General features: G+C 46.1%; 1 protein-coding gene across 3 annotated transcripts in view; it reads right to left on the bottom strand.

Annotated features, from left to right (window-relative positions):
• The window catches only part of Magi2 (membrane associated guanylate kinase, WW and PDZ domain containing 2), a 1,234,898-nt gene that overhangs the window by 130,171 nt on the left and 1,091,792 nt on the right, over nt 1-12,935 (bottom strand). For all 3 annotated transcript variants that reach the window (XM_050139790.1, XM_050139791.1, XM_050139792.1), the window contains 2 exons: nt 9,791-9,882; nt 169-361 (listed from right to left, as the gene is read on the bottom strand). In XM_050139790.1, the coding sequence (XP_049995747.1) occupies nt 169-361; nt 9,791-9,882 (285 nt within the window). The remainder of the gene's footprint in view (nt 1-168; nt 362-9,790; nt 9,883-12,935) is intronic.

Here is a 12,935-nt window from a genome sequence, read left to right as displayed (position 1 = left end):
CCCCCCCTGCAGTACACACCTCCACAGTACACACCTCCACAGAGCTCCCCTCACTGCCCCCCCTGCAGTACACACCTCCACAGTACACACCTCCACAGGGTTCATCTGCACCCCCCCAGTACACACCTCCACAGGGTTCCCCTCACGCCCTCCCCCCACAGTACACACCTCCACAGGGCACCTTTCTTCTCACAGTGAGGTTAACCTGCCCATTGCGGGCTGCGTGGTGCATGAGGTCGATGACATAGCGGTGGGTCTTGCCAGCCACGGGGATCCCATCCACGTAGACAAGTTCGTCCCCTGGGTGTAGGCGGCCATCTCTGTCGGCTGAGCCCATGGCGATGACGGCTCCGATCAAAATCTAGAGAAGTAAGGAGAGAGTGTTCACGTATACAGGGGCATGCACTGGAAAAGCGGATGCGGAGAGGAGGGACGGACGGACGGCCTTCCAGGTACTCGTTCCCACTGTCTACCACTTACGGAAAAATAAGTCCCTCGGACTTATTGCTGGTTTCCATAAAGTGTCCTAGAGAGGACCCTTGCTGACTGCCTTGGAAGCTGTCACCCTAAAGTACCCTGAGGCTGGTGGCTGTCACACACAGCCTCTGCACTGAGATACTGTGGACTCTGGGTCCTGACTCCAGTTCCTAACTGTGCAGCCTTGAACACAGTTTCTTAAGCTTTGCAAAAGCTCGCTTTCTTCACTTACAAAACGGGGTGATAATACGCCTAGTTCATAGGATTTCTGGGAAGAGCCAACGAGATAACGCTGTGGAACATTTAACCTTTACATGACATTGTACTGCATCAATGTCAGGGAAGCCACTTGCTGCTCACCATGAAACTTTGACAGAGTCTCCATTTTTTTTCCCTTGCTGTTTGCTTTGAGACACTGGAGAGGTAATGCAAAAGAAAACGAAACAATTTTTTTTTCTGACTCGACTCAAATATTGTCAGCTGAACCTTCTCCAAATTCTTGTTTTGTCCACTGAGGGTTTCCTTAGAACACTGTCTTCCTCTGCACACACACACACACACACACACACACACACACGCACACACGCACACAAACACACACACAAATCCCATGCCCCCTCAAATGCTTCTGTGGTGGATACATTGCCACTGTGCCAGAAAGAGAGCGGGTGTGCCTTCTAGAACTCAAGGTATCATTATAACACCCCAAACCAGGACCGCGACAAAAGGCGGGATATACGGCTTCCAGGAACCCAATGGGATCTCTTGATTTAGTGTCTATAAGCAAGGCCTTTTCTTTCTTTCTCAGAGGAAACAAAATGGTACTTAATATTTCAGTTTTGCTGCTTTACCTACAAAAAGTTTCTCCGAGTCATGCACAACAGGTCTTGTTTTTCTTTTGTTGGCGGCTGAGCTGCGTGGTTCCTGAAGGCGATGGTTTCACAGCCTAACAATGTTACAGAGGCCTCACTCCAGGCTTCAAACCCTTTAAAGCCATCCTTTGCTCAGAAATTGATTTCTTTTGGGCATGGTAATTTCTTTCAAGCCGCCGATCTGTGGATGCCAGTTAGCTCGTAGAATAGCCCAGAGCTGACCTGCATCTTTTCAGGCTTGGTACCAGAATGGATGCTCTTGAACTTAGCCCCATGTCTCATGTCTGTGAGCATGGCAGCTGGCTCTGAATGTCCAGACATTCAGGTCTAGACAGCATCACAGTTTGAAGCATTCCACAGCGTCCCACGCCGCATATGCAATGAGCCTTTCCTCCAGTATTGCTGTGGTCTTCTGTTCCTGGAGTGGACTGGGGTGAGTAACAGCATCGTTTCCATGATGAATTGCTTGCACTGTTCTGCCCAGACGTTCACTTCTGCTATCCCAGGGAAGGCTCTGCACCACCTGCCTTAAATTACCTGCACAGTCTTATTCTTTTTCTCCGACCTGCTGCACCTACTTGCCGTAGTCTGGAAGTTGGGTACGCTTCTGACAATCTATTTCCCCTTCTTGTCATGCCAACCTGAATGTTTGAATTTCTTCCTAAAGATATTCCAGTCTGTTCTTCAAAAGGCTCAGCCCACAATGGAATGCTTCAAACGTTTTCTAAATGCTTTGTGTGAAAGCCAGGTAAAATACGTATTTGTTTCTCCTCTGGCCCGTGAAAGCTCCATTTAGTAGGATTTGCCCAAAGAAAATGCTTCAACCTTTAGATTTCCTGTATCAGGAGGCAGGAGCGTTTATAACCAGCGATAAAGAAAACAGGTTATGAACTTTTTGGCCGGCTAATTGCCAACTCTGAGGCAAAAGTCTGCTTCTAGCTGATGGAAGTTTACAGCATTACCACAGGGCCTTACACAAACATGGGACAGATAAGTTACACACTGAAATTCCTGGTCCCTTCCTGTGCTGGGAAAATGCAGGGGTGGACACTCACTATTGATGCTACATTCTCTGTTGCTGTTTGTTGTCCCTCATTAACGGGAGATCCCTGAAAAAATTGCTTTCTTGTCATATTGCCCCAATAACAGTATCCTCCTTATTTATTCATTTCAACAAATATTCCCTGAGGAGTGCAGAGATACTGTGGAAATGCCAGGAATCCACAGTGATAATAATAACCATCTCCACCTTACAGAGCCACCATTCTTGTGGCACATAAAAGTGGGAAACACAAGCAACCTAAATAGAATGTTAGGAGACATGTACAATGGGGAAAAGAGCAGGAGTGCGGGGGTGCCAACCGCGTGGCCGAGGCAATGTTTTGGTTGGCTAAAGTGGGCATCCTTGAAGAGCTGACACTTTGACGAGGAAGGGCCAAATGGTAACGAAGTGCGGTGAACACATTTTCCTTGTTTTTGTTAATTCTGTGAGAAGTTCATGCCATGTATTTTGATTGTATTCATTCTTCCCCCCAAACCCTTCCCAGATCACCCTCTATTCCCTCCCTACAAACTTTTTCCTTCCTTCCTTCCTTCCTTCCTTCCTTCCTTCCTTCCTTCCTTCCTTCCTTCCTTCCCTTTCTCTCTTTACCATAAAAAACAGTTGGTGCTACCAACATATTCTTGGACGTATACCCTTTATTGGAGTGAGGCCAACCCGTCAGAGGCCACACCCTTAAAGAAACCGACCCCCCATTTCCCAGTGGCTATCAATTGCCAATGCGCTATGGGTGGTACTTTGTTTCTGTCTCCCTTTCTCTGGGCTGAGCTTTTGTCTGGCGTGAGCTTGCGCAGCCCTTGTGAAGCTGTCATGTCTGGAAAACACAGTTTCCATGCAGCCATCCGTTTCCTCTGGCTCTTATAGTCTTCCCACCGCCTTTCCTGTAATGACCCCCTACGCCTTAGGAAGAAGGGTGTTATATAGATGTCCCGTTTAGAGCTGAGTGTCCCTCAGTCTCATCTTCTCTGTAGCTTGACCACTTGTGGGTCTCTGTGTTCACTGACATCTACTACAAAACCAAAACTAAAACCAAAGACTTTTCCCAGCTGAGAGCTGACCTAGCCTGTGGGATGATGGTAAGCCATTGGGAATCAGTTTCATCTATGTCTGTTTAGTAAAGTGACATCTGTGGGTTCTCCTGTAGGTCTACGAACCCATCTTGCCACAGTCTCTTGGTAACTCCAATAATGGTACCAGATATGGTTAAAAAGGCTTCACGTGTGATTTGTATACTTGCTACAATTCCATTATTTCCCTTTTGCTATGTTAACTGCATGGACTGGACTCCGTGGCTCCCTCTTGTACTGTAACTCTTGTTGGCTTCCCAATGCATGCTTATAGACCATGTCTCAGGACACCTGATCCTCTCAGACAGCTGTTCCCAGAGTGTGTGTGTTATAGACCATGTCTTAAGACACCGGACCCTTTCAGACAGCTGTTCCCAGAGTCCGTGTGTTATAGACCATGTCTCAGGACACCTGACCCTTTCAGACAGCTGTTCCCAGAGTGTGTGTGTTATAGACCATGTCTCAGGACACCCGATCCTCTCAGACAGCTGTTCCCAGAGTGTGTGTGTTATAGACCATGTCTCAGGACACCAGACCCTTTCAGACAGCTGTTCCCAGAGTTCGTGTGTTATAGACCATGTCTCAGGACACCTGACTCTCTCAGACAGTTGTCCACCAACTTTAGGGTGTGTAGGCATTATCTGTGAGTTTTCAAACTCTTCTACAGGATAGAGATGGGGTATGAGGTTGTGTGCTTTGGGGTATGATCTCACTATGGAGCCCTTCGCTTGTGTGGAATTCTCTATGTAGACCAAACTGTCTCTGAACTCACAGAGATATGCCTCTCTCTGCCTTCTTCTGTAAAGACGTGGCTACCACACCCTACCTGAGTGTGAGATTTTGAATGTGTAGTAAGCGCCTGAGATACTGAGCATTTTCATTTGGTCCAATGGCCCAGGACCTATGGTCATACCAGTTATATTGCCAAGCTGTCCTTGCTTGGCCCATTGCACTTGTTACTTTCCTGGCATCCTGAACCTTGCTAGTCTAGGTTCCCTTATGCATCAAGTCCTATCTTCCTTCTGACCTTGCTGCCCACTGGCCATGCTGGCTGAGAAGCCAGTCTAGGCAGTGTAGCCTTCACCTGTGGTTATTCTTCCAGCCTCAACTCACCCTCCAGCCTCAACTCACCCTCCAGCCTCAACTAACTCTCCAGCCTCAACTCACCCTCCAGCCTCAACTCACCCTCTAGCCTCAACTCACCCTCCAGCCTCAACTCACCCTCCCGACTCAACTCACCCTCCAGCCTCAGACTGACTCTTCAGATTTCTCTTCCCCATGCTCTTGAGGAACATTCTAGCACAGCTCTCTTGTTCTGGCCCAAATGAAAGACTTATTAGGAAAACAGAAAACGGTGCCCTATGAGACTTCATGCCCTGGGCCTTTTCAGTTATATTTTCTCTCTACTACCAAGAACTCAGCCCTAATATCATAGACATGTGAGCCACATTAAACGGACTCAGCAGACTGTGTTTATGAATGTGTTTACATAACAATCATAATGAGAAAAGAGGCCATAAACTCGAGAGGGAGTGGGGGCGTGGCAAGGGAGGGACTGGAGGAAAGCAGGGGACGCCAAAATGATATGAATAGAGTACTCGTATGCTAAATTCTAAGTAAAAAACGATCTCCTCAGAAACAAAAACTTCACAACCCGACTTCATCTCAAGCTTTGAGGGCGCAGAGCAGAACAAAACAGTGTGTGCTGCGGAACAGGAATTTATATTGCAGTGGCTGATCCACCAGGAGGAGGTGAAAAGATAATGCTGAAAGGAAACCAAACAAAACCAAATCATAAATGACCTCCACAGGCCTTTAAATTATTCTGAGCCTCCTGCACACACTGTCCCAAGTCAGCCCAGCCCAGCGGATCAGTGCAGCAACACCGTCCCCCTAGCTGTCACGGTGGCAGACACTCCAGGTCCTGTCCTTCCAAAGAACTCCAGGAGTTTGATCCGCCTCCAGTCTGAGGAACAAGTCTGCCCCGTGTCTGTATTTTGGGAGGTTTCTTGCCACACGGGCCTTGCTCCACTGTGATATTTTCTAGATCTTTCCATTCTGATGCCTTTTCATTGCTTTTCAGCTCACGGCAGGAGATCTCATTTTTGTTCCTCTTGGGCAATTTTTCATTTCTTTCTATTTCTATTGTTACTTGTCTGTGAAAAGTGCTCTCGTTCTCTTTCTCTCTCTCTTTTTTTTTTTTTAAGGAAAAAAAATACCTGGACATTTTGCTTGAACAGGAGCCCCGCTGTTTACTGTTTGTGGAAGCCTAGCGGTCGTGTTCAATATGAACCCCAGGGTGTCAATAGCATTTCGTGTAGACGGAGGCGGAGCCCTGCTGGATGTGACCGGTGAGATCTGTGGTTGATGAACACATCGCCTCACCTGCCTCAACCTCTGCGGCCCAGCAGCAGTTACATGAGGCAGGGGGCTGGGATTGTATGTTGTTTCCAGGCTCAGCATGGAGGGAAGCAGGAAGGCTGGGATGAAGGGAGCTCTCGATATTGTCACAGTCATTCTCTGAGGTGCCATGTTCTGGTGCGGAAGAGTCACTTTGTAGTCTTGCCTGCATTGGGATGAGCTGGGTTTCTACATTATTGCCAGAGTGCCAGCAGCTGGAAGGCGCAGCAGGAGTATGTTCTCAGCCATTTAAATGAAGGAATAACCGGGGTAAATCTCCGTAATCCGAGGCGTATCATAAATACTATGCTGCAGGGGAGGAAGGGTTTGGGAATGCCAGGACTGTGTTCAGAAGGGCTGGGAGTGTGGGTACCAGTGTACAAAACAGGCAGAGGGACATCCTGAGCCCCAGTGGGGGCTGTGCACATGCACACTGGATCTTGATTTAGTTTGTAGAACATGTTCCATTCTGCTAGTCAGTTTTATTGCTTTTATGTTGGATTAAGTCTAGAGCTTTGGCTCTCAACTTTTTTAATGCTATGACCCTTTACTATGGTTCCTAATGCTGTGGTGACCCACAACCATAAAATTATTTTGTTGCTACTTCATAACTGTAATTTTACTACAGTTATGAATCATAATATAAATATTGTATATGCAGGATATCAGATATTTGACCACCAAAGGGGTCTTGACCCATACAGATTGAGAACTGCTGCTCTAGAAAACCATCTCCCTTCTCGAGCTAGCCAAGTCTACACATGGTCCATGATTTGGGCAAGCCTGTCTACCTCTGGAGAAGAGGCTGTCTCAGGGTGATGTTTACTAACTGGGGTGTTGGTGTATCGCCCAGTCATGAGCTTAGGGGTCCAGCAAATACCAAAATCCATACCATGAGACAATTGGAACATTGTTGTTTTGCTTTATGTTCATTTTGTAGCTTAGTATTTGTGTATTTATACGTAGGAGAAAGGACCTATAGGCTCTGTTGAATCAAAATGACAGTCTTGTCAGTGTCTAGGGCCGGTGTCAACCATGATTTGGCCCAGGTTGGAGGCTCCTTTGTTCTAAAGTATTCACCCTCCTAATTTCTTTCAACCCAACTCTTTTGGGTGGCAGCCTCAAAGGTAGTTGAGTAAATGAGAAACAGAGCATCAAGGGAATTCTAGGAACTATGGTCATGCTTGGTCTTAACTGGTTCCAGCCGGTTGTCATAATGGAAATGCCATTGGATTTGCTTTTCAAGAGAAAATGGAAATCACATGGGGAAAAAAAAAGTGAATTAGTACTTAACGGTGTAAAAATTTCAAGGGAGCAAGAGCATGCCACAGGGCTGATGGAAGGAGGAGCTCACTCCCGTTTCCTAGAGGCCTCGGTACGAGCTGGAGACCAGCACCCTGAAACACTCAGGTTTGTCTTGGGGCTAAGTATTCTATTCAGTTTCTTTTAACTCATGTATGTTGCACCAGGATACGTGTTAGGCTGGAAGGCAAAATTCTCATCAAATCTTAGCCCCTGTCTTCAAGAAGCTCATGGAGCTTGATATAGTGGTGGAACCAGAGCCATGGAGGCTCTTGATTCTCTAAGCTGAGGGAAGGCTGTGTGGACATTCAGGGCAGTTCTCTAGGGGCTCCAGATGGACACAGCCATCCCACTCTCTTGTTGTAGTTCTTAAGAAAAACTTGAATGTTCTGGGAGCAAAACATCCTGACAAAGGAAGACTAGTTAGTCTTCCTTGTCTCTGCTCACCTGGCCCCTACAGACAGAATGTGCTTTAGCCTCGAGAGTCCTGGTTATTTCAGAGTATAAAACCCACAATGCGGGTTTTGAGGGGGCAGTTCGATAGTTGTGAGGCGTGGGCAGTTGAGACTCCATCTATCTTGGAAAACTTCCCCGAGCCAGAGACTAGCACATAGTGAATCTTCAGCTTCTGTGATTATCTACAAGTAATCTGGCTACTTCATGTGCCCTGTGTGTGCACACACAGTGGACTTAGGCAAAACTCGACCTGCATGCTGTGAAACTGTCCCGTTAAGGGCACATCCACTGTGGGGTCTAACGTGCAGACAGTTGGGAGGCGCTCTCTTTATTTTGTAGTTTAGCAAGCTCACTTCAGTTGATAGTGACGAGTCCTGAGGGGACTTGGGTGGATGATGACTTTAAGCCCAGTCTTGGGTCACTCTGGTAAACGACACAGCTTTCATTTACGGAATAAGAAATGAAAGGAGAAGATGATATCCATGCTTGGGATGAACAGAAATTCTTCCTGACCAACCCAAATGTGCGAACACGGGAGCATGTCTGAGCAGTTCTGAAGGAGACTAAGCTGGACAGTCCTGTGCGGACCAGGACCCTGGAGGGCTAATCAACACCTTCGTCAACATTTACCCAGATGAAGAAGCTTCTGGGCATCTTACTTATTTGCATATGAGATGAGCTGTTGAGGGGGAAGGCCTGGAGGACTGGTCAGGTGACTGAGGATCTCAGAACCAGGTGACAAGCGGGGAGGTTGCGACTGTGAAGGGGAGCAGATATATGCTGTCCTTAACTGAGTCCTGGGATAACTGAGTCCCTTCCGGAGGCTGAAGTTCCTTGGGGCCTGCGCTGTCTCGGCATCCTCTCCCATTCTGAGACACTAAGGGAAAATGGGACCAATCTCTGGTCAGCGTGTCTTTGTAACTTCCTTGGCAGCTGGAGGCTTAGGACGCACTGGGTGATTGCTGCCTACTTTGTCCCTGGAAATTAGGAACACCATCCCACCCCGGAGCTTCCTGCAGTAAGTTCTCGCATTGCCTGGTGGAGCCACTCTTCTGGGGCAGAGGAAGCGTCTCCCAGATCTTGTCAGACTCTAATGACTGACTCTGCTTGGACGTCTCCAGAGTGAAGGAGCTCATGCTATCCAGAGGCCATCTACCTGTGCACAGTTTTAGCTATTATAGGTTCCTTTCTGTGTTAGACTGGTGTTTTTTTCTTTTGGAAATTTCTGCTGATAAATTTTATGTTTCTTTTGGAAAACAATCTACTAATCTGATGGCAGACAAGGTTGATGATCGTAGATATTGATTTAGAACTTGTTACGGTCCAGGCACCAAGAGGTTTAATTTACGTCATCTCTACTCCTTCAAGCCATTCTAGGGTATGGTAATCCAGGCAGAGGAGCAAACTGCAGCTTACAATTTGGTGTCTCAGATGAGCTAGGATGGGATCTATTAACACTCGCCTTTGCTTCCTTGAGCACCGTCCAAGATATATCTCTACAGAGTGTTTCAGGGGGATATTTTAATATGAGCTCACAAATCTAGGTTCACTATGTTTTCTGTATTTATCAGTGAGTGTTGCTAGTTTATGCTTTTGTTCTGAGTATGTATATCCATACGGTCATACGTGCATATTAATATAAAAATTACTACAGAATCATTCTCAAACTCTTAGTGTTCTTTCACTTGCCTCTGACTTCATGAAAATATTCTTTTCATAATGTCTTAATTTAGTTTGGCTTAGATTTTTTTTAAGCAAAGAATTTGATTTTACTTCTATTTACCCCTGTGTTTTCTACCCATCGTGTTTTTGTTACAAGGATATATGGTTCTGTGGCTTTTCAGCCTCTTCTGTCATATTTTACGACTGCCTCTTAGAGAATCCCATCTTCCAGAACCATTAACTAATCGAACATCTCAGGAAGAACCAGCCCATTCTTAGAGACAGTAGTGTCACTTCTGGTGGGATTTATGGGGGATAATGGCTGTGGAGATGCTTGAATTTTGTGAGGTAGTGCTAAGAGAACTAGAAGACAGGGAACAGACTGCAGTCTTCGCTGCCTTCTAAACATTTTCCTCTTGGTACCCTGAATGAGGCTCTCCCTGGTATTTATGCACAAAACAGTCATGTGTGGAAACAACATGGATTCAACTTACAGGCTGTCCTGGTTCATCTCCCCCGAGGATTCTGAAGCCAAATCCAGACTCCATCCTTCGAAGGTGGACATCCAGTTCCTTATAATCCGGGCCTGGCATAAAGGAAATGCCATTGAGTCACGAGTACTGCCTCCTCCCCACCTCCCGAGGACCAGAACACACCGATGGGAAGTTAATTTTTGTGGATGTGATTGATGAAAGTGCTGTTAGTGGATGAAAGGCACAGAGGATAGAAAATACATGGTGGCAAAGAAGTAGGCACCCTAAGTGTACGTCGTCCCGAGGATGGCGGGGAGCATCCAAGGGCCTTGCCAGAGCATCCTCCGCAGGTCGAGGGAACACGTGAGGTTCGGAGTGAAAAGAGTTGATGGTTCTATAATGTTTGATCTTGCTTGAGAGCTTTTGGATTGCCTTTAAGAGGCTTGTCTGTGACTTTGAGGATGTTTGCTCTGATTACCTCAGAGAGGAGGGAAAGCAGATGGCAAAACCTGCAAGTGTCTTTCAGTACTGCCTCGTAGGCTGCTCCCGTCTATTTAAAATTTGGTGCATCCAGTGTCGGCTGCTGCTGCTGTGTGTATGTATGTGCGTGTACATGTGTGTTTATGTGTATGTGTGTGTTAGTGTGCATGTGTGTGTGCATGTATATGTGTGTTTATGTGTATGTGTGTGTGCATGTATATGTGTGTTTATGTGTATGTGTGTGTTTGTGTGCATGTATATGTGTGTATGTGTGTTTATGTGTATGTGTGTGTTTGTGTGCATGTGTGTGCATGTATATGTATGTGTGTGTTTGTGTATGTGTGTATGTATATATGTGTGTATATGCGTGTTTATGTGCATGTGTGTGCATGTATGTGCGCGCGTGTGTGTGTGGTATAATTCATCTTTCTGAGTATACGCCTTTAGTCTTTCCGTAAGGTACAGGCAGAACTTAGCCCAAGCCCGAGAAGAATTTCGCCGCCAGGTATTTTAGAGTGTGGCCTTTATTAAGGACTATTGATTTCATTAACACCTTAAAAGTAAATTAGAGAAGGGATATCCACCTAAAATTGGATCAAAACAAGACTGGACCTTTAAGAGCGATGGAAAACTCTTGAGTGGCATTTATTTCATGTCTAGAGTAAGCTGAAACAATGGAAATATTTTGACTATTCAAGGAGAATGTTACAAGCCTTCCTTTGTGCCTTCTTTGGGGGAAGCATGTTAATTTTGGTGGGATTCTGGGCTTTCATGCCCCTCTTGGCATGTAGGAATATTTATTAAGCTATCTTTGGCTTAGAAAATATTTATCAATTTCTGGCTTTAGTGGTTTAAAGGCAGCAGTAGGGGCAGGCATTTGATAAAATTCCTCTTGCTTAAACAGGCCAGTTTCAGAAATTAGGATGAGATTTCACAGGAGAATCCCCAAGGGACAAAAGCAAAATCTCACAAACACTGAAGCACTTAGATATAGAATATTAGTTACAGCCAACACGGGCTCGTATGAAAAGGACTGTGCACAGCCCACCGAATACAGCTGGTCTAGGCTCAGCTTTGTCCTTAACCACCTGATAAATGCAGGGCAAGACTTCTGATGTGTGGGCAAATGATGGTTTCCTGTGCTTTCTTCGGAGAGTTGCCCTGATCCAAGGACGTTACACACGTGTACGCCATGCAAGGTGCACAGGTACCTGTGTCTGTTATCAAACGCACAGCCAAGGTCTCTCGTTCAACGCTAATACACGCTATCATAGAGGAGTGGCCGTCAGACTCCATCAGTCGTCCTGTATAAACTCTACAGTCATTCGTGTTTTAACAATGGGAAACCTTGGAAGAAGTCAATCATTAGTTAATTTGGTGGTAAAGAAACGATGGAGACTTTGCTCAACACTATATAAGACACGATGGTTTTTAAACCCAGTAAGCCTGCGGGCATCTGGAGGCAGGTCGGACGAGCCTATAAAACCACAGCTGTGTTTTTCCTGGGGATGGAGAAATGCAAGGGGTTATGGGAGATGGCAGCTAGTGTCCTGTCACAGCCCAACCTCCACAAGCTGGTTAGGGAGTTGTAGTCACACCAATCTCCTCTCCGGGAACACGGGAGATCACAAATGAAGGTGACGATGTTTTGTATCTAAAGAGCCAGAACTTTTGACTTCATTCTCCTCCTTCTAGCTTGACTGGTGCGTGCCCACAGGAGGACAATTGCTCCTTTAGTGATTTGGGTACCTGTGTAGACTTGCCAGAGGACTCCAAAAGGGTTTTATCGGTTGCTACATTTTACTTGGTAAGAGATTTCCCCTATGAGAAACGACCGAAATGATGGTAATGCCCACAATGGAGCTCAGAGCTGTGTCAAGGCTCACGGAGTCTGGTTTACGTCAGAGGGTATTGCTGTTCCACACAAAAACTTTTCATTAAGGAATGGCTCCGTTTTTTTTTTAAAGTGGAAAAAATTTCCCATATTTCATCGGTTAATTTATTCAATTCTGTCAGACAGAGATGTGAACAAGGCAGGCACCCTCCTTTTACTTACTGATGTACTTTTTCCTGACAATCCTAAGCCCGTGACTTCAAATATAACCGTGTGTGTTTGCACACTACTGCCTGTAGAGGCCCAGACATGGCGCCGTAGCCTCAGAGCTAGGGTTACAGACTGAGCCACCTGACGCCGGCTGGTGCTGGGAATAATGCCCAGGCCTTCTGGACGGCAAGCGTCTTAGCTGCTGAGGCATCACTTGTCCCCCTGAGCTCTGACTATTGGGCTCATCTGCTGTGTCTTCAGACACAGGGTAGGGGGTCCCAACAGTACCACTGCTCACCCTTCTAGATTCTTCTAGGCAGACGTGAGCAATGCGGCACCCAAGTAAGAGAGAGACAGAGAAGGGTCGCCAGAGACATGTGCCAGCAGATGTGATTTACTAATTCCTTTGTTAATTTTGAGCATAGAGGCTGCAGGCCCTAAAAGCTTTAGAGACACAATTAGTTGGAAAATAGTCTAAATGATAGATTGTCTTAAGTGGTCTGTGTGTGTGTTTTTTAATATGAGCTTTTAGAAACATAATTTTTCTTTTGTTTTCTTTTTGTTCCTTTCTGAGTCCTTACAAAGTAACTAAGATTATATGCACAAAGATAGGATACATTGTTCTTTTTCTTCTAGTTCTGT

Source organism: Alexandromys fortis, unplaced genomic scaffold (assembly GCF_014885135.2).
Source record: "Alexandromys fortis isolate MF-2015 unplaced genomic scaffold, M_Fortis_MF-2015_v1.1 scaffold_38, whole genome shotgun sequence".
Classification (NCBI taxonomy): Eukaryota; Metazoa; Chordata; class Mammalia; order Rodentia; family Cricetidae; genus Alexandromys; species Alexandromys fortis.
This window is presented reverse-complemented; position numbering and strand designations above follow the sequence as displayed.